The sequence below is a fragment of the Humulus lupulus genome, chromosome 2, assembly GCF_963169125.1.
Source record: "Humulus lupulus chromosome 2, drHumLupu1.1, whole genome shotgun sequence".
Lineage (NCBI taxonomy): Eukaryota > Viridiplantae > Streptophyta > Magnoliopsida > Rosales > Cannabaceae > Humulus > Humulus lupulus.
The window spans coordinates 155,294,234-155,315,896 of NC_084794.1; the positions used below are offsets into that span (position 1 = coordinate 155,294,234).

The window sequence follows — 21,663 nt, forward strand, 5'->3', positions numbered from 1 at the left end:
ATCACGTTTTGCATGCCTTCGAATGTAATTATGCAAGGTCATTGATGCAATCACTATTTTCACTTGCTTCTGATATAGATAACTAGGCATATCTCTTAATATTTTCCATCTTTTCTTCCATACTCCAAAAGTTCTTTCAATAACACTTCGAAGAGAAGAATGTGCCTGGTTGAATACCTCTTTATAACCAGTATGTTTGCTACCTCGTTGAAATTGTGGTAGATGGTATCTTTGGCCTTTATATGGTCCTAAAAAACCTGTAATTTGTGGGTATCCCGCATCCACTAAATAATATTTTCCTGTCAAATAAAATATAAAAATATAATTACAAAATTATAAAGACTTTAATATTTTATAAATGTGTTTAGATGACAACCTTGGGGAGGTTTTGGAAAATTTGAAGTTGAATCACGTAAAGCTGTATAGAAAATTCTTGTATCATGAGCAGAACCTTCCCACCCAGCATATGCATATATAAATTGCATATCAAAATTACATATTGCCATGACATTCTGAGTTGGTATCCCTTTTCTACCAACAAATGGTACTTGATCTTCAGGTGGAATTACAGCATTCACATGTACACCGTCTATTGCGCCAATACAGTTCTAGAAAAAAAATACAAGATTATAAAAATATACTCTAGTTAGAAAAAAAATTATTAAAAAATTGTATAATTTTAAAGTATGACTTACCTTAAAATGAGGCATATATCTAGAATCTTTCAATATCTCTTCAGGAACATCTTTAAATTCTGGGTCTGGTGGTTTTAATACATCTACACTCATATGATATAAAACATCTAAAACCTTGTTGAAATATCGACTAACTGTCTCGCCTGAGTGTTGGAATCGCTCTTGTGTTAATCGGTTTCCAGCACCGTGACCTAATATAAATAAAAACATGCCTAATATCTCAAGAGCACACATTCTCTTTGAACCCTTAAATCCATAATTAGCTTCCAATTCATAGCATAATTTAATGGAAACATCTTTCTCCATCCTAAACATGCTATAACATCTACTTTCATTTCCTTTTAATATTTCCATCAACCACATATGACCAGTTTGAGAAGAATTCATACAAGGTGTCTTTTCAATATATGTTGTATAATAATGTTGAACAAAGTATGTAGCTATAGACGCCGATTGTAACTCAATCTCCTCATCCGTGTCTGCCATTATTTCTAATTTAAAATAAACCTGTGTATATTAAAGAGTATATAAAATACATGCCAAATAGCCATAAAGTCTTCATAACAAATGCAAGTGAAAAACATAATAAAGCATATTTATATTAAATAGTGACAACACCAAGTCTTGAGAGCAATTTAAAAAAAAAAATCTGTAAAGAAATAACATAATAAACATATACTAACGTCATAACACAAAGTTTAGAAAATAAATACTACTACTACTATAAGTCATAGTATTATAATTATCCCAGAGTATGCTCATTCTTGAGCCAAGTAAGCATCAACTCAGGTTCTTCCAATGAAGCAAACATCTCTCTCTTCTCTTTCATGATAAACAAGCGAGTTGCAAATAAATACAAGCTGCTCCCTTTCTCAATTCCAGGCAAAGAATTTAAAATTTTCATAACTTCGGTAATACTATTCTCCTTTCTAGCTGTTTCAATATTTCTACTCCTTGTCTCCACAGCATCAGCAAGGCGACCAATTTGTTCAAATATCATTAAAGGCCCTGTCTTCTTCATTTTTCCTTTTCCATGTTTCATTGCTTTATTTTGTTTCTCAAGTGGCTCGGCTAATCTCTTGTTATTTTTCTCTCTAAGAAATCTATCAGTATTAGGCATCTCTAGATCATCGTCACTACTCTCAAGTTGTTCATGTAAGGTTTCAATATTGTTAAAAGGTTTTTCAGACTCAGATGGAATTATTCCAGATGAAGGTGTCCAAGCATACTCTCCTGTAGCAACAGTGTTCATGAAAATCCTATCTAATTTTTCCTCTACCTCTGGTTCAATTCCCCGAATGCGAAACTTTGCAGCATCGGGATGACTCTACAAAAAAAATTTGTTAATTAAATGTAACATTTATGAAAAAAAAAAGTCTTTTAGTTTCATATAAATATTTAACAAGATTATAATGTACCTGTAATTTACTATTCCACCAATCTTCAGTTGCATCAATTGTATTCTTTTTTATATTCCATCCTAAGCCAGTTTCTTTTCCCTTGAGTTGCTTCCAAAGCTTCCATTCATTTTTTAATCCATCCCACTTATTTTTCAATTGTGGTCTAGTGTAATCTCTTCCAGTTGCTTTCTTCATATTTGTAATCAAGTTTACATATCCAACTTTATCTAAATAAGTAGTAGGACGATGCCCATCATCAACCTCTTTGATACAGAAGTCTAAGAAAAAATTCAAACTCTCTGAATTCCATATTGCTTTACTTCTTGGTACGTCACTCTTGGTGCAAATATTATTTTCATTTTCCATCTAATAAAAGTGAAATGATAAGTATAAAAAAAATACAAAAGTAAAATGATGTATCCATATACGCAACAACTCTTATCAATCACTACCATCTATGTAAAACTAAATAATTCAACTAAAGTTCAACATATCCAACTTCAAGACTATTCTTAAAGAATCCCTTGGGAGAAGATAAAACACACACATATGTACATTCATATACATGTAAAAAGGTTACTATAAATCAACTTTTGAAGTGAGAAAATTAAGTAAAAATAAAAGAACTAAAAAGATATTTTTGTTATGTATATGGCAACCATAAATGATTCATCTTTGAATGTAAAAATTGTATTTTTAATGTCCACTTCTCGGCTGAGAGAGCAGACAACTATAAATGAAATTATTTTAATTATAGATATTGTTAGACAAAATATATCTCCTTTATATTGTTTATTTCACTCAAAACAAAAAGATAGAAATCTAATCTAGTTTTTGTATTAAAAAAGCATATCTATTCTTTCATGGTAATTCTTATTCTTTATTATTAAAGTTTATTTAGAAAAAAGATTAAAAAAAAAAAGGTTGTGTACTCTCTCTCTGTGTCGTACTCTATTGGCACCCATCACTCTGTATTTTTCTTGGTCAATCACAAAGGCTCATTTTTCAGTCAGTGTTGAATATTCAACTCTACATATGACTTTAATTCTCTCAGTGTTGAATATAACTCTATATACGACTTTAATTCTCTCTCTCTCTCTCTCTCTCTCTCTCTCTCCTCTGCGTCCTACTCTATATATCCATTAGAAACAAAAAAAATCTCTCTCCTCTGCGTCGTACTCTATATATCAATTAGAAACAAAAAAAACCAAATGCACTCTATATATCCATTAGAAACAAAAAAGGAAATGCATCAAAATAAACCATTAAACAAGTCCAACCCATATATATATATACACACAAATATACTGGTATGAAGAAGATCGAATAACCCAGTATCACAGAAACAATAATCAAACCACTGTACAAATATATATATATAATGCCCTTTAATAAATCTGTGTTTAATATAGCATTCAAAAAAAAAGTTAGAGAAATACCTTGACTTGATTGTGCTGGAGTTTTTGACAGAGAAGTGTAGTCCATGAGGAAGAAGGAAGAAGAAATGGTGAGGCAAGGTGAAGAAGATTTAACGATTGAAAAAGAAGACCTAATAATTCTAATTTAAATGAGGGTATTTTGGTCTAAAAAAAATATCATTAAACCACAATTTCAGCTTCCCGTATAAGCTAAAATCTCAAAGTTGGTGTGGGCCAACTTTGATAAAAAATTATAATTTTAATCTAAATTCCTAAAAAAGCTATTTTTTTTATTTTACCAAACGCTTTTTAGTCAATAGCATTTTTAAAAAGTGCTTTGGGATTTTCAAAAAGCCATTCCAAACGAGGCCTAAGTCAATCACAAACTCAATATCAATATACTCATCCACCACGATAACCAAACTAAAATTAAACAAAAAACAAGAAGGAACAAAATTACGGGAAACTTTTGAATTGAGTACTCCCAAACCATAAAATAAAAACTAAAACATTTCTAAAGCATGGAGGAGAATGAGTTGCCTCATCCATCATGATAGGTTGGTCGGTCGGCATTGGAGAAGAATATGTATCATAGCTCCAAGTTTGTACCATTCTCTGTTTTTGTTGGAGGGAGAGTGTAATATTGAGAGAGGAAGATGGAATGGGCAATAATGAGAGAGAATAAACAAACAAACAAAAAAGAAATTAAATGAATTAGAATATATAAAAACATGTGATAGAGTTAAATAAATAACTTTCCTTTTTTAATAAAGCTGAAAAAAATTCCAAATTTGAATGAATTTAACTTTATAATTAAGGTTTATACTTTTTTAAATCTGTGTTTTGTCTCATTATTTGTTTGGACTCTGTGTTTTGACAAATAATTTTTTGGATCCTATATTTTGTAAAATGGTTAAAATAGAACCATAAACTCAATTTTGATAAAGAAAAAATTAAATATAACAACATAGATTTTAAGTAGAATAATTTTATTTTTGTTCTGAATTGTTAGTTTGGTAAATTATTTGTGATTTTAGTTGAGAAATCATTGACCAAAATAAAGTTTAGGGTTCTATTTCAACTATTTTACAAAACATAAGGTCCAAAAAATAATTTGTCAAAACACAAGGTCTAAACAGGTAATGAGACAAAACACAAGGTCCAAAAAAGTATAAATCCTTATAATTAAAATATTATATAAATGATAATAAGTTTAAAAATCATACTAAAATCTATGAAAATAAAAACATAAATGCACTATAAACTATAAACTATAAAATAAAAAATGGTTATAAAAGTGGGATATAAAAATTTTTTGTTGTAAGAAGTGTGATTTTCCCTTGATATTGCCTATCTAGTGACATGTTGTTACCTGTTGTGGGTTGTGTCTTTTGAAGCCTCGCAAGATGTGTCACATCTAAAGGAATGATGCATCGCCTCAGGACAAGGTCGGTCCTGAGTTATGAGATATTCTACATAAAATATGTTATTTTAAATATAAAAGGACAATTTTATAAATTTTGAAGACTTTTGTGTATATAAAAAAAATTGCATTAAATTTTAGGACCTCATTGTATGGGATCTTAGGCACAAGTTTGACCCACCTGTGCCTAGGGTCGGGTCTTCAGGCCGATCAACTTGCTCGAAATCAATATAATTTAGGATCCTTGTTTCTATTTCTTAGTCTTATTGAAAGTCATTACATTATTTTATTATTCTTCTTTATATTTTATTTTTGTTTGTCAAATCGGTAACGAATATAATCATATATGAATGTAGCCTATAATTGCTCTCATTCTCGTTTTATGGAATCGATTGAAGGGCTGACGTGTAAAACAAAAGTGAGGATATGCTTACTAGACTTGGGCACTGACTCATAAAGTATACCGAACATAACTTAAACACCAGGAAATTAGAAGGAACTAATAAATAAAACGAAGTTAGTAGTGTTTTCTTTGTCATCATCATTAAATAGGGAATGGGGAAATCATATTTTATACTACAGAAAATATTATTATTTCACTATTATAATAATTTTTTTCTTTTTATAGTATAAAGTACATCTATCTTCTTATTTCTATTTATTATGTTAGGATTTTTGAAATTCTTTATATTTATATTATATATTAATTATGTAATCAATTATAAATTCAAAATGTGAATTAATTTTTATTCATTAATTAAAAAAGAAAACTTTTTTTTACATCTTATTTATTTACTTACAAATCATATTAGTATGTATACTCATTTTTTTTGTGTACGTTTTGTTGTTTAGATGCTTGGTTTGATTGACTAAATCTTTAGGTTTAAAATTTGATTCATATGAGTGGAGAACACAAAAAAATTTTGTGCATGTAATCTTTTTGTTTCTATTCAGTTCAGTTAAAAAAATAAATAAATTGAATTATTCATTTCATAAACTAAATGATTTAAAAATACTTTTATTTCGTTTTAAACTTATCATAATAGCAATTGGATTTATGCGTAGTATTTTTATATGATGAATATCTATCAAATACAAATCCAAATAGTTTATAATATTTTGCACATAAAGAGTATATTATTATTGGTTGAAAAAAGAAATATAATAGTAGTTATTAAAATAATTGCAAATAGAAATCAGCTATGAGGTATGCTAATCTTGTTTTTCAACACAAACTGTATGGTTTAATTCTAATTATCATTATAAGTAAACTAGAAAATATAACCGCGCTCCGCGCAGTCTTTTGTAGTTATTAAAACATATATATTTTTAAATATTTTTTGGGAGACTGTGGGGTGGTGATTCACTTTGACCATACTCGTACAACATGTTCTTTATATAGACACGTGAAGACATCTTGACTATAATTTTTCATTTCATGATGGTGTTCATTATTATTTTATTATTTTATTTTTAGTAATATTATTTTTCATTCATAATGTGTTCCTTATTTCTAAAATCTTTTGATTAATGATGTTACATAATCTATTTGAAGATTTATGTAAATTTTACTTGCACTTGTGGTAGAGAAGCTAATTTCACCTCTTTATGATAAATGTAAATTAACATATATATATAATTTTTAAATATTAAACATTGGGATCTAAATAAATAATTACTTCGAAATTTTTTAATGATTGTAGAAGTTACTATCACAATAAATGGACCATCATCTTTATTGTACAAATCTGGATTGAACATCTCCCCCAAGTTTCCCCACAAAGTAATCTTTGATGTGACCGAACTATACATAAAATTTTACAAAAGTTAATAATGCAATAAATAGAAAAAAAAACTACAATAACAAACATATATATTTGTAATATTACTTTTATGCATTAACTTATACTTACTAATTTGTTAAAACTCTAATATCTCTTTTTTTCCAACCACCTCTGTTTACCGAGTTTTTCGGAAACGAATACAAGCAAAATAATAAAAAGATATGAACTGTAGAAGTGCGGAAATATAAATAAACAAACAGGTTTTTTACGTGGTTCAGGCGTTAACGAGCCCTAGTCCACGAGTCGATGTTATTATACTTGTAGTGGATTACAGTGGAATAGCTGGTGTATAAGACCCTCACAAACTCACAATGTTTCTCTCGGGTTCTCTTGAAGAAGATGAAGCTAGAGAGATTTCAGCAGAGTTCTTGCTATGTAATCTTCTTTTGGCCCTCCCCCCTATCGTAAAATGAAGGGGTCTTTATAGCTAGGGTTTTGGATTAGGGTTTCACTCTGCCCCCCTGAGCCTTAATTACACCAGCCATAAATAGGGGATACAATTACCGTAGTCACCTGGCTACCAGGCTCTATGTGGGTATATTTACATGAAAGTATGGGGAATGCACAAAGGCAGCTGTCTTTTCCAGGCTGTCAACGGAACAGTAGGCGAAGTGGTACTTTTAGGCGTGCTGGGATGTGTGCGGCCTCGACCTGTCAGGCGTGTCAGGCGGGATCCTGTGTCAGGTGGAGATCATTCCAACTATGCCTCCTCCATGACTCGGCCGCTTGGTCTTCTTTCGTGCGAGGCACGGGACTGTATCCGCGAAGGTAGTCTGAAGAGCTTCTCCTGGAAGAACCTTCCCCGAAGGATATCCCTTCGAGAGTCCGGGAGAATTGAGGAGCCTCCGTGACCTTCGGTTGCTTGAGAGAGTAAGCTTGACACTAAACGGGAGAGGTGAAGCCTTTCTGTCCATCCGCGAGCTCTGGTCACCTTTCGTGAAAGACTTTGATAATTCTGCTTCCCCGAGGCTATCCATCTAAACGCTATCCGGAAATCTGGATAACATTTACCCCCCAAGGTCGCGGAGCTTTGAGAGGTCCGGGAGCTTGTACAGCCCTCCGGGTATTCTGGTTTCTAGATTAGGCGAGGGGTCACCTCCTGTGTTCCTGGAAGGGTTCTTTTTTCCCGCCTGAGTGTTAGTATGAAAAAGAAAGGAAATTTCTTCTGTTTGAACTCAAGTACTCAAGTGTGGCAAAGGGCCACACGTCATGCCGGGTATGGCTCTGTGACCAAGACGTGTGCGTGAGGCGACTGGCTGAGTATGCGTGCGTCAGGCATCAGAGTAGTGATTTGACGGTATTTAATGGTACACCGGGCCCGAGATGGTATAATGATGGGAAATAAATACTTTATTCCCATCCGAGGAGTCATAAATAGGACCGGTGCTTCATCTCCCACCGTCGGATCTGATGCATGCGGTATGGGAAGATCAGGACCGTCCATTTGTAGAATTCGAAAGGACTTCGTTCCTGCTATAAAAACGAGGGAACGGACCTTTCTTCCTCTTTACGCTCTCAAATTCTCAAGCTTTCAGATTTTCAGATTCCCAAATCTTCGAACTCTCAAGCTGTCAAGCTCCCTTTCCTGCAAATTCGCCACTTCTTTTGGTAAGGAATCCTGAAACTTTTCTTTCAACTTGACCGTAGGTTTGCTCGCCGAAGCTCTAAGTCTGAATCGTTGCCTTGTCTTGGCAGCATTTACTTCACGTGATCGTGCGGTGCAGTGACCCGGTTACTCCTTCAATCTTCAACTACCCGAACACCAGTAAGTATTTCTACTTTGCTCTTTCCTTCCAATCCTTAGATTGTTGGTAGTTGTTAGGGTTGAGTTTTCTGCCGGCGTCGTCTATATGCATGCGCGAATAGGGCTTTGATAGGCATGTGACTGATGTGAGTCAATAAGTAATCTCTTTGCATGCTTTGACGATTTGCGTTTGGAAAGTCGTTCCTCGTCTTGCTTGTGCTGTTTTAGGGCATAAGCGTGAGCGCCTTTAGGGTGTCTTTCTCTGGAAAAACACTTCTCTTGGCGGGCTTAGGCTCGAAGTTTGAGTTTGGTTCCTTGCTGTCCTTCGGGTGGCATGGTGCCAACCCCTCGGCAAGCTCGGTGGGAGCCTCTCCAAGCATTTTTCGGGGAGGGTCTCCCCGACGCCTTTGATACTGCTAGGGTATGACAAGGGTGCTGACTGCTTAGAGTGTTTTCTTCTTTGTTTCTTTTGTTCAGTGACAAACACCTCAAAGGAACAAATCATCGCTGCGGTAGAGGCTGAATCTGCCCAGGAGCAAGGTTCCCCTGTCGCTGGCGCAAAGGGGAAAGGAAAAACTAAAGTGGTCGCGGCTAGCCCACCGACTATCAACAGTTCAATCTGGGAGATGGACCAGAAGCCGAACCTATTCAGGAACTACGACATGCTGGAGCTGTACTCCTCAGAGGCAGGCCTGAAGAACATCCCAGGCCTGATGTGGCACCGTCTTTCGGTGCTGGGTGAGTCTGCGAGTTAGAGTCACGAGGGCTTTGGTGCCTGGAGCTGGGCACACATAGTGTGTGGGGCGCACTTGCCCCTAAGAAGTTATTTTGCCAATTTCTGTGTGAAGGCGGGGATTTCCCCCTTCCAGTTGATTCCCCCCAGCTACAAGCTCCTAGCGGGGTGGTACATCTTTTGCAAGTCCCGGGACCTGGAGGCCCCTACCCCGGAGGAGGTGCTATACTTCTATGGGCTGAAGTCTCAACCCATGAGAGGTCATCCAGACAAGGTGGGGTTTTACAGGCTGGAGAGGTACCCGGACGTGATGTGTCCCACCTGTCATACCGCGAGGGTTCCAGATCTCCGGGAGTACTGGTTCCTGACGACCGGCTTCCCATTGAAGAGGGTGCCAGCCCTATCTTTGGACTTCAAAGTCCCTGGTAAGTGCTCCTTCCTCTCCTTTTTAACTTTGTTTCTTTACGTTTGGTTTGCCTTTCGGGAGGATCTCTAATGCTCGTATTTGGATTTTGCAGAAGTCGTCCCGCGGACACCTCGCTGTGCGGAGATGATAAGGAGGTCAAAATTCTACGAGGGGCTCTCGGAGGAAGAGCTGAAGGTGGAAGGACTTGTGACCACCGACTCTTTGAGGGAGTATGGGCTACTCGCCTCTTTTCAAACTATTGAGCCAGTGAGTGGCAGGGGGCAAAGTCAGGTGTCAGCTGACATCCGGGAGCAGATTGCCCTGGAGCTGTCCAAGGTGATCTGCCAAGCGGCCCGGGACGAGAATAATTTATCTCCTAGTTAGGCGGAGAGGTTCCCCGACCCCCAGCCGGAGGAAGAAGAGATCGAGGCTCGCCACGCCGCAGCTTACCCCAATGAAGGGACTCCGGGAGCTGGCACCTCCGGGAGAGGTAAGACTAGTTTTCGATTGATCCACACCCCCAGCCTGTCTGAGGTTTCCCGGACTTCTCAGGCGGGGTTCGATCCCTGCTTCCTTAGGCTAGATCCGCGTAGGATACCCTTTGACAGGTATTGCGATAGGGTAGATGAGCTCCTCGGGTGTTTGAGTGACGATAGTTTGCCAGAAGGTGTCACCATGGTTGACCCTTCTTCCCTCAGCATGTTATTCTCGGACTTCGAGGAGCACGGGAGCTTCCTGGAGCAGGAAGCGATGTTTTGTTTTGCTCGGGGAAGGTTATCCACGTTTCTCGTGCATGGTCGTCCCTTTCAAACTTTTCTCTTGCTTGTTTCTTGTTCCCCACTGGTGGACTTGTTTGCGTTTTTATGTTGTTGCATGTTTTGTTTTCTGCTTATCTTTCTTCACATCGCTTGCCGGTTGGTTAACTTTGCTTCGTGCATTGCTTGCAGGACATCCCGAAGCAGAGATGTTGGGGAGAGTCACCTCACTTATCAAGAAGGCCGCCACCAGCCAAGACCCGTCCAAGGGGAAAGGACGAAAAGCCAGAGCTGGTAGGGGAGGTAAAGCTGCCACATCCAAGAAGACAGGTGGCGAGGCGCAAGGGTCTCCGGCGGTGGAGAGGTCTCCTGCCAAGGGGCCTTCCGAGACCATGGCGGCCTCGAGTAGTAGCAGCGACGGGGAAGGGCTTGTGTTCCCCGCGAAGACGACCGGGACGAGCAAGCACCCCGGAGGAGAGGCTGAGGGCGACAAGAAGAAACGCCTCAGATATTCTTCTCCCGGAGGTGATGGAGACCTCCGGGCTGCGCGCAGTCCTCGCCAGACTACTGTCACCCAGCAGCAACCACAACAACAACAACAACAGCAACAGCAAAAACAACCACCACCGTCGCAGCAGCAGCAAAAACAACAGCAAAATCAGCAGCAACAACAAAGGCAATTACCTCCGCCACCGCAGCAGCAAAAGCAACAGCAACAACAGTAGTAACAACAAAGGCAATCACCTCCGCCACCGCAGCAGCAAAAACAACAGCAACACCAGCAGCAACAACAAACCGGGGCAGTAGTGTCTTCCCTACCGTCTCTGATACCCCTTTTACCTCCTCCTCCAGTCCAAAGGGAGTCCACCCTTCCGGGGTCTCCTTCTTCTCCTTCTCTTCCACTTTCTCGACAAACAAGCCTTCCTCAGCCTGGCCTGAAGTTCCAATTTCCTCAGAAACCAACCCGTTTCTCCGCTGCCCTCCTGGAGGGTGTAAGACGGGCTGATAATTTTTTGAAGAGGCGGTTGGAGGCCGAGAAGGCTGTTACTCAGGGAAGGGCAGACAACCTGTCTGCCGTGAAGAGAGCTGAGCTGGCAGAAGGGGTAAGATCCCTTCACCCGGCTGGAGCGGTTCTGGATGGCCCAGCCTTGGAGAAGAGGCTGGTGCCTAGACTCGGGCGTGCTTTGGCGCCGTTCGGGGCGGAGATGATGGAAGACATGGCCTTGAGCTTGTGCGAGCTCAATTCTGAGAAATGGGCCATCAGTAGCAGTAAGGACCCGCTGTTGCTGACACATGCCGTAAAGCAGCAACTTACTGGGGTGAGCTATCAGTTACTGTGTTCTGGGGTCGTTGGTCTTAGTACATTTGGTTCTGCTTAACTTATTCTGCTGTTTTTCCTTGCAGGCCTCTCTTATCGCGGAACGCTCGTTCCGGGAGGTGGGTGCAGTTCTGGTTCAGCTGGAGGAGAGCCAGGCGGGTCGCAAGGCCTTGGAGGCGGAGAGGCAGAAACTGACCCAACAGGTCGAGGGCATGAAGGGGGAGGCTATGGAGGAGATTAGCCAGGCTCGGCGCACGGCCGAGGAAGAGGCGGATAAGAAATATCTTGCCAAATACTGAGAGTACCGGGCCAGCGCAGAGAATGAGTTCAAGCAGCGGTCGGATGACTTGAAGGCCGAAAACTCCAAGCTCCGGGAAGAGCTATCCCAAGCCAGGGAGGAGAAAGATACCTTGGAAGCCCGCTTGCAATCGAAAAATGATCTCCTCCTTAAGCGGCAAGAGGAATATGCCACTCTTCAGAATAGGCTTCACAAGGAGGAGCAGGATCATAAGAGGAGCAAGGATCTCGCGTCTATGCAGGAGTTGGGGCTTGCTGAGAAGGATAAATAGATTGGAGCCTTGCAATTCACCGTCAGGGCACATGTAACCGAGAAGCAATCCTTGCTGGGTCACAATAAGGTGCAGCGCAAGGAGATTGATTCCCTTAAGGGAGAGCGGGATGCATCCAAGACCGAGCTGGAAAAACTGAGGGCTCAATTGGCTGTCGCGGAGGCAAAGCTGGCGACCTCTGAGGCGGAGCGCCTGAAGGAGAAGGAAGATGCCGAGGTGGTGCTGAACAGAACGATTAATCTATCCCACGTGGTCCTCATGCACCAACTTTGGAAAATAAACCCGGAGGTAGTAGGCTACCTGGGAGAGGACGCCGCCGCGATGAGGGAAAAGATACAGGCGTGGGATCAAAGCCCAGAGGTGTACGTCCAGACTTATAACATCGACGAGCCTGCTGGAGTCCCTGAGGCAGAAGATCTCGAAGAGGCGGGGACCTCTGAACTTGCCATTGATGACGCTCCATCTTCCAATGAACTGACTCCGCCAGTCCCAGTTGGGACCGCTGTCTCCGAGCCCCCGGTCGTGGATGCCGCTGCCACCCCCAGTGCTTGAAGGGGTCTTATCTTTTGTAAAAAATATTCTTTGCTGATTATTATTTTTCATTTGTATTTTTCTTTGGGGCGAAGCTCCCTGTACTCTTTTCTCATTGCAGACATATTTGCCGTAATTATAGCATTTTTCTTTCCTTTTCTGCCGAGTTCTTTGTTTAACTTTGCGTTTAGGGTAGGCTTTTATGCGGTATAAACTGCTGTAGGGGCGCATGAGGTTTTGGTTCCAACGGCCAGAACCTATGCATTTCCAATTTGAAGCTCAAACGGCTAATGTTTTTTCCCACGTAGTTTTTAGGTTACGAAGGTTTCCTGGTTCCAACGGCCAGACTCCTTTCACCATATTTCAGCTTTCCTAAGGCAAATAGCCAATCCTGGGACTTGTAGTTATACCGTTTGCTGGGATTGCTAAGGTGAGCTGTTCCATGGTGCCGGAACGGGAGTTCTTTTGGTGAGCGTCGTTAGACTTAGGGTTAGATCTTTGCGAAGCAAAACTAACTGTCGTTGCAAACCTCATGGTGGCTGACTTCAGGGACCTGGCATGAAGCCCTGCGAGGCAAGGCTCGTTGCGGTCGGGGAAATTGCCACGCCCACCATGTGCGATCCCGGAGCAGGGGCTTTGCGAAGCAAGGCCTGCTGTAATTGGGGGATCGATCATATCTGCTCCTGGAGCTGAAGCTTGCAGTGGTCGAGGAGCTCACCATGCATTATTTTGTGAGATCCGGAGCTGAAGCCTGCGAAGCAAAGCTTACAACGGTCGCGGATTTTGCCATCTTTCGCCTTGCGGGACCCGGAGCTGGAGCTTGCGAAGCAAAGCTTACAGCGGTCGCGGATCTCGCTATTCATTACTTTATGAGACCTGGAGCTGAAACTTGCGAAGCAAAGCTTTACAGCGGTCGCGGAGTATTCTGCGCAAGACTTGTCAGGGAGTTGGGGGTGTTTCGGCGTAGCTCTCTGAATGTGCCTCAACCCCCAGTCCTGTTCATCGCTGGGCTACACAGGAGATAATTTTCATGATGCATAATGGCAGACATTTGCATGGCAATTTTCACATAACCACATAAGGCACAAATCAACTTGCATTTATGTTCATGGCAACAAATCAACTTAAGCTTAACAATTTAAAATTTTCAAACACAATGCTAACACATAAGTGGTGTTCTCTGTATGTTTTGTTCAAGGGGCGTATGGCTATGCCTTAGCCATGTATACCCCCCCAAGTGAGCGTGGGGTCCGGACGTCTCCGGACCGTGTGGTCACTTGTTAAAACGTAGCTTGGAACAAAGGGATAAAAAATGCAGTAAAAGTGGAGTGAATTTCTCCGTGTTTTATTAAATTAGCCTGTTAGGCATGCGTTTTACAGCTGGGAGGATTATCTCCATATTTTACATTTTGGCTACATCTACCAAGGACTTCCGACTAGATAGTCCGGGGCCTACTGATAGTAACGGCGGAGGTGCTCCGCGTTCCAGGCGCGAGGGACTTTAGATCCGTCGAGTCTCTTTAAATGATACGTTCCATGGCCCACTTTTTCTTGGACTTCATAGGGGCCTTCCCAGTTGGGTCCGAGGACTCCCACTCCCGGATCCTGCGTAGCAGGAAATACTCTCCGTAGGACAAGGTCCCCAACTTCGAATATACGGCTCTTGACTCTTGTGTTGAAGTGTCGGGCTATCTTGCCTTGGTACATTTTTAGTTGGACCTGCGACTGCTCCTGGAGCTCTTCGATCATGTCCAGGGACTCCTGGAGAAGGGCGTGGTTCCGGGTAGGGTCGTAGGTGTCCTGCCTGTGAGAGGGGATCATAGTTTCTACTGGGATGACGGCCTCGCAACTGAAGGTCATGGAATAAGGTGTGTGCCCTGTCGAAGTTCTCTCTGTTGTGCGATAGGCCCAAAGTACTCGCGGAAGCTCTTCCGGCCAGTGAGCCTTGCATGCTTGGAGTTTTTTCTTCAACGTGGTCTTTAAGATTTTGTTCACTGCTTCCACTTGCCCATTGGCTTGAGGTCTGGCGACTGCGGAAAAGCTTTTGATGATTCCATGCGAAGCACAGAAGTCCGTGAAATGCTTACTGTCAAATTGCTTTCCGTTGTCAGACACAATTTTTCGCGGAAGCCCGAAACGACGCACTATATTCTTGATGACAAAGTCCAGTGCTTTCTTAGAGGTGACCATGTTCATAGGTTCAGCTTCAACCCATTTGGTGAAGTAGTCTACCGCGACTATGGCATACTTCACTCCACCCTTCCCAGTTGGGAGGGAACCTACTAGGTCAATGCCCCAAACGGCCAGGGGCTGGTCATTAAGGTAATTTCTGTAGGCGGCGCACGCGAAACCTTGGCGTACCTCTGGCACTGCTCACATTTTCTGACATAATCCACACAATCCTTCTTCATGGTGGACCAAAAGTATCCTTGACGAAGGATCTTTTTGGAGAGGCTCAGACCGGAGGTATGGTCGCCACAGAAGCCTCCGTGAATCTCATGGGCGATGGTGCTGATTTCGGTTCTGGAAATACACTTAAGGAAGGGTATGGACAACCCCCTGCGGTAAAGCTTTCCATCCATAACCACGTATCGGGGAGCTTGATATTGGAGCTTTCTTGCGTCAGCTTTATCAGTGGGGAGCTCTCCGGTGGTGAGAAATCTGAGGATGGGCCCTATCCAGGAATGGGAATGGTCGATGATGGCATTTACCCTCCGTGTCTCGGTACTAGACGCTTCTAAGTGCCCGATGGGCACTAGGCCATATTGTTCAATTTCCGGGTCTGTTGCAAGCTTGGCCAGTGTGTTCGCGAGTGAATTCTGGTCCCGGGGGACCTGGCGGATTTGGTGGCCTTTGAAATGCTGCAGGAGGCCGCGGGAGAGAGACACGTAGGCAGCCATTTTTCGCCTTTCGTCTGGTATTCTCCGGATATTTGGTTTACCACAAGTTGGGAGTCGCTGTATACTTTGATTTTTTGGGCTCCGACTTCCCTGGCCAGTTGTAATCCAGCTAGCATGGCTTCGTGTTCTGCCTCGTTGTTGGATGCTGGGAACGTGAAACGGATGGCGCTCTGGAGCTGATGTCCTTGGGGAGATATTAGGATGACCCCCGCTCCAGATCCTTTTTCATTTGAGGCTCCGTCTACATAGACCTTCCAGGTGGGAAGTTCCGGGACAGGATCTTCCGGGAGGTCATTCATTCCCGAGCATTCCACAATAAAGTCCGCGAGAGCTTGACCTTTTATGGAAACACGTGGTTGGTAGTGGACGTCGTACTGGCTCAGTTCCATGGCCCACTTAAGCAATCTGCCAGAAGACTCGGGCTTCTGCAGGACTTGTCGGAGAGGGTGGTTGGTGAGTACTTTGATGGTGTGCGCCTGGAAATATGGCCTCAGCTTCCGTGAAGCAATCAGCAAGCAGAGGGAGAGTTTCTCGATCATTGAATATCTGGACTCGGCGTCCAGTAATCTCTTGCTCACGTAATACACAGGGAGCTGGAGACGGCCGTCTTCCCGGACGAGAGCGGCACTTACGGCATTCTTGGTTACAGCTAAGTACAAGAACAATGCCTCTCCTTCGACAGGTTTGGACAGTATGGGAGCTTGAGTTAGATGTTCCTTGAGGTGTTGGAAGGCTGCTTCGCATTCGGGGGTCCACTCGAACCTCTTGTTTCCTCGCAAAACATTGAAGAAGGGGACACATTTGTCAGTGGCCTTAGATACAAAGCGGCTGAGAGCAGCTATCCTTCCCGTAATGCTTTGGACATCCTTATGCTTTCGGGGAGAAGGCATATCTATGAACGCCTGAATTTTCTCAGGGTTGGCCTCCACTCCACGGGAGCTGACAATGAAACCGAGGAACTTCCCCGACGAGACCCCGAAAGTACACTTCTTCGGATTCAGTTTCATTCCGTACTTTCGGATCACGGCGAAAGCTTCCTCAAGGTCGTCGCTGTGGTCCCCGGAGGTCTTGGATTTTACCAACATGTCGTCTACATACACCTCCATATTCCTCCCCAGCTGGTCCTTGAACATCCTGTTTACTAGGCGCTGGTATGTCGCCCCAGCATTCTTCAACCCGAAAGGCATGACCACGTAACAGTAGACACCCTTGTCCGTGAGGAAGCTGGTGTGTTCCCGGTCCGCGACATGCATCTTGATCTGGTTGTACCCGGAGTATGCATCCATGAAGGATAAGAGTTCATACCCGGAAGTAGCGTCTACCATTTGATCGATTCGCGGAAGAGGGAAACAGTCTTTTGGGTAGGCTTTGTTTAGGTCCGTGAAGTCAATACACATTCTCCAGGACCCATTGGGTTTCGGGACCAGAACCGGGTTGGCCAACCACACGGGATAGTGTGACTCCTGGAGAAAGCCTATGGACATCAGCTTGTCCACTTCAGCTTTGACAGCTTCGGCCCTCACTGGGTCTAACGGCCTCCTCTTTTGGCGAACGGGAGTTGCAGATGGGTCGATGTTGAGTGCGTGGCACACAACATTAGGATTAATCCCCGTTATATCAGCGTGGCACCATGCTAGGATATCCTGATTTTTCTTCACAGTGGCCACGATCTTTTCTCGAATGGCCGATGGAAGGTTTTTCCCCACCTGAATGACTTTGGTGGGATCTCCCGGGTTGAGGATCACCTCCTCGACTTCCTCCGTCGGCTCTATCGCCCTCTCGACTCCTAATCTAGGGTCGAGTTCGTCAACATATGCCCCTTGGGCACCCCCATTTTCTGGCAGATTCTCCGCCAAAGGAGCGGCAACAGTCGCCTCCTGGACCGTGTAGACGGATCGGACGGAGACGTTATAACAGCTTCGTGCACTTCGTTGGTCCCCTCTGAGGGTGCCGATACGCCCGTTGTCACACAGAAACTTCAAACATAAGTGGCGTATCGAGGTTACTGCCCCAAAATCGACTAGGACCGGTCGGCCTAGGATGGCATTATACGTCGTGGGGCAGTCGACCACCACGAATGTGCAGTGCCTGAAGGTACAAGCGTCGCTGTCTCCTCTGAGGGTGACTGGAAGTTGAATTTTGCCTAAGGGCATGAGTGCATCCCCATTGAACCCCTGAAGCTGGATGGGGCATGGGGTCAGATCAGTCTCGGTTAATCCGATCGCGTGGAAGGCAGCTTTGAAGAGGATGCTTACGGAGCTTCCATTATCGACGAGGATCCGTGACACCTTCTTATTGGAAATCTGAGCTTCCACGACGAGGGGATCGTTGTGGGGGAAGTGCACATGTCGGGCGTCATCTCCCGTGAAGGTGATGGGAAGATCCATCATTCGGGGACGCTGAGCAGGTGACTGAACCAAGGCGCACATCTCCCTGGTGTGTTCTAACTCCCTCAAGTACCTTTTCTGGGAGTTGCGGGTGCTTCCGGCAAGGTGTGGTCCTCCGAAAATGGTGGCTACGTGTCCGTCAATGGATGGCGGAGCAAGGCCAGGCGGATATGGATTTCCGGATCCGGGAGCCAACATGGCAATGGGTGCCGGAGAGGTCGGAGCAGGAAGCGCTGGGAACTGGGATCCAGGAGCTTGGGGGGGACTAGCTCCAGGAGCGCTAGCGGTCCCCCTCTGTCCCGGAGAGAACGCAGCTCCGTGAACTACTCCCTGTCCGGGATAGATTATGGGTATCCTCACCCATTGACCGAGGTGTCCCGCTCTTGCCAGGGACTCGATCTCATCCTTCAGTTGAAGGCACTCGTTTGTGGTGTGCCCCACGTCTCCGTGGAACTCACACCTTTTATTGGAGTCTCGCGGACGCCTTCCTCCGTGAGACACTTTCAGGGGCTTCCTATAGTTGACCATATTATAGGTTGCTCGATAGACATTCTCTCGTGAGTCTATCAAACTGGTGTACTCCGTGAACTTGGGCTCATAGTCCTTCCGGGGTTTCTTTGAATGGTCCCCCCGGTTGGAGTTTCTTCCTCCTCGTTTATTCCGCGATTGGCTCAGATTCTGTTCTGGGCCTTCCGCTTGCGGTTGCGACCGGCCGGGAGCGATACTACATCCGGTTTGTACAGCTCCGTACCCAGAAAAATGGGTTTGACTCGGCGTCTGAGCAGACGCGGAAGGCCCATACACGCTTGGAGTGAACTGGGCTCCTGGAAACGTGAGGGCTGGTGCGGGAGCTTGCGAAGCAAAGCTCGGCGCAGTCACGGAGGGCGTCGGAGCTGGGAGAACTCCAAAGGCCTGTTGGTAGGCATCTTCAAGGTTGATGATTCCCTGAGCTTTCGACATGAATTCGGACAGAGTTTCTGCCCGTCTCCTTTGCATTTCCCCCCATAGCAAGGAACCGACGGTAAGCCCCGATTGAAGGGCGATCAGCTTCATATCATCGCTGACCTTGGTCTTAGCAGCAGCTTCCATCATTCTTTGAATGAAAGCTTTGAGGCTCTCATTGGGTAGTTGCTTGATGTTGGTTAAGGAACCAACCTCCATGTCGTGGTCCCGGGCAGCAATGAATTGCCTCCTGAACGCGGACTGTAGCTCCTTCCAACTGTGGATGGATCCGGGAGCTAATCTTTTCCACCAGTCCTCTGCGGACTTGGTAAGGGTGAGTGAGAAGCACATGCATTTGGCATCCTCACTGACGCGCGCCACTTGCATCATCTTGTTGTATTTAGCTAGATGGGTGCGCGGGTCTGTCCTCCCCTCATATAATTCTATATGAGGCATTTTAAAGTTCTCCGGGAGGGGCGTTTCCGCGATCCTTCGAATACATGGTTCCGGGTCTTCCTCCTCAGAGTCTGACAAGGCCCCACTTTGCTTCCGGACCAGCTTGGTCAAGGCGGCTATCTGTTCCTCGAGCCTCTTTGTATCACTCTCCGGGAGGACACGTCCCCGGATCTTGTCGTTGAGATGATTTCGCAGGTCATCTCCGCGAGGCCGGGCCTTTTCTCCTTTGGCCTTTTCATACTTGGCCTCCAACCTTCTTCTTAGGTCCACCGTGGACCAGCTATCCTCGGAGTGCGTGTCCGCAGCTCGACCGTCCTGGTTGACGGAATCACTGGGGCGGTTGTTCCTTCCCTTAGGCCTGGGTGCCTTAGCACCGGGCCCTTCAGGCACAGAGTGCCCCCTTGGGGCTGAAGGACGTCTGGGCTTAGGAGCGCCAGAGACCTTCTGCGCGCGGGGGGGGGGGGGGGGGGCAGTTGGCCTGGTGATTCGCGCCTTTAGGAGGTGCAGGGGCGTTAGTGCGCATAGGCTCCCCAACTTTTTCTTTGCCCTTGTTAGGGGCGGCTTTGGATGGCCCAGCAACGGCTGGATCCGGCATGGTGGCATCAGCACCACCTAAAGCAGAGGCGTCCTCGTCCGAGTCGCCTAGATCTCCAAGCTTGCCTCGGAGGCGCTCCATCATGCGCTGCATTTTTTCGGAGACGCGCTCCTGCTCAGCAAGCTTGGCCTTAGTGGCCACCAGTTCCTCGGCTACTTGGACCAGTTCTGGATCCTTCTCGTAGTAGTAGCCGTCTTTGTAGTAACCGTCTCGGACATACTCTTCTTCGCTTTCTAAGTAAGTCGTATCTTCAGTACTGACCCGATCCTGGCGGGACGTCGGGTCTTCACCTTGGTAGTCCGAGGGTTCGTTTTGTACTACATCTTCCATTATAGTATCGGGGTTGACCCTAGCATTTTTGTCAACCGCGGATTTTCTCGTAGTCACCATCTTTTCAGTACGGAGCGAATACAAAAAACGTACACAGGAAAAGAGCTGACTAACAACTCCCTACAGCCTCTCAATGAAAGCACCAAAATGTTTACCGAGTTTTTCGGAAATGAATACAAGCAAAATAATAAAAAGATATGAACTGTAGAAGTGCGGAAATATAAATAAACAAACATGTTTTTTACGTGGTTCAGGCGTTAACGAGCCCTAGTCCACGAGTCGATGTTATTATACTTGTAGTGGATTACAGTGGAATGGCTGGTGTATAAGACCCTCACAAACTCACAATGTTTCTCTCGGGTTCTCTTGAAGAAGATGAAGCTAGAGAGATTTCAGAAGAGTTCTTGCTATGTAATCTTTTTTTGGCCCTCCCCCCTATCGTAAAATGAAGGGGTCTTTATAGCTAGGGTTTTGGATTAGGGTTTCACTCTGCCCCCCTGAGCCTTAATTACACCAGCCATAAATAGGGGATACAATTACCGTAGTCGTCTGGCTACCAGGCTCTATGTGGGTATATTTACATGAAAGTATGGGGAATGCACAAAGGCAGCTGTCTTTTCCAGGCTGTCAGCGGAACAGTAGGCGAAGTGGTACTTTTAGGCGTGCTGGGATGTGTGCGGCCTCGACCTGTCAGGCGTGTCAGGCGGGATCCTGTGTCAGGTGGAGATCGTTCCAACTATGCCTCCTCCATGACTCGGCCGCTTGGTCTTCTTTCGTGCGAGGCACGGGACTGTATCCGCGAAGGTAGCCTGAAGAGCTTCTCCTGGAAGAACCTTCCCCGAAGGATATCCCTTCGAGAGTCCGGGAGAATTGACGAGCCTCCGTGACCTTCGGTTGCTTGAGAGAGTAAGCTTGACACTAAACGGGAGAGGCGAAGCCTTTCTGTCCATCCGCGAGCTCTGGTCACCTTTCGTGAAAGACTTTGATAATTCTGCTTCCCCGAGGCTATCCATCTAAACGCTATCCGGAAATCTGGATAACAACCTCCAACAATCTCAACATCACCCACAACACATAAACATCCGGCAACATCTAAACACATGATAGATAAATAAGTTTAAAATGTTAGAATATAAAGATCAATAATTTAAAATTAAAACTTTAAAAAATAACAAACATTAATAATTAAAGAACCTGAGAGGATTGTGTTATCATTA

The 21,663-nt window shown here is 44.3% G+C and overlaps 1 protein-coding gene across 1 annotated transcript; it reads right to left on the reverse strand.

Annotated features, from left to right (window-relative positions):
• Window positions 1-1,033: 1,033 nt before the first annotated feature.
• Window positions 1,034-3,572, reverse strand: LOC133816369 (L10-interacting MYB domain-containing protein-like). The gene is made up of 3 exons (XM_062248905.1): window positions 3,535-3,572; window positions 2,114-2,461; window positions 1,034-2,022 (listed from the first exon to the last, which is right to left on the reverse strand). Exons 2-3 carry the CDS (start codon window positions 2,459-2,461, stop codon window positions 1,438-1,440), a joined length of 933 nt encoding a protein of 310 aa, XP_062104889.1. The 5' UTR covers window positions 3,535-3,572; the 3' UTR covers window positions 1,034-1,437.
• Between the last annotated feature and the right edge of the window lie 18,091 nt (window positions 3,573-21,663).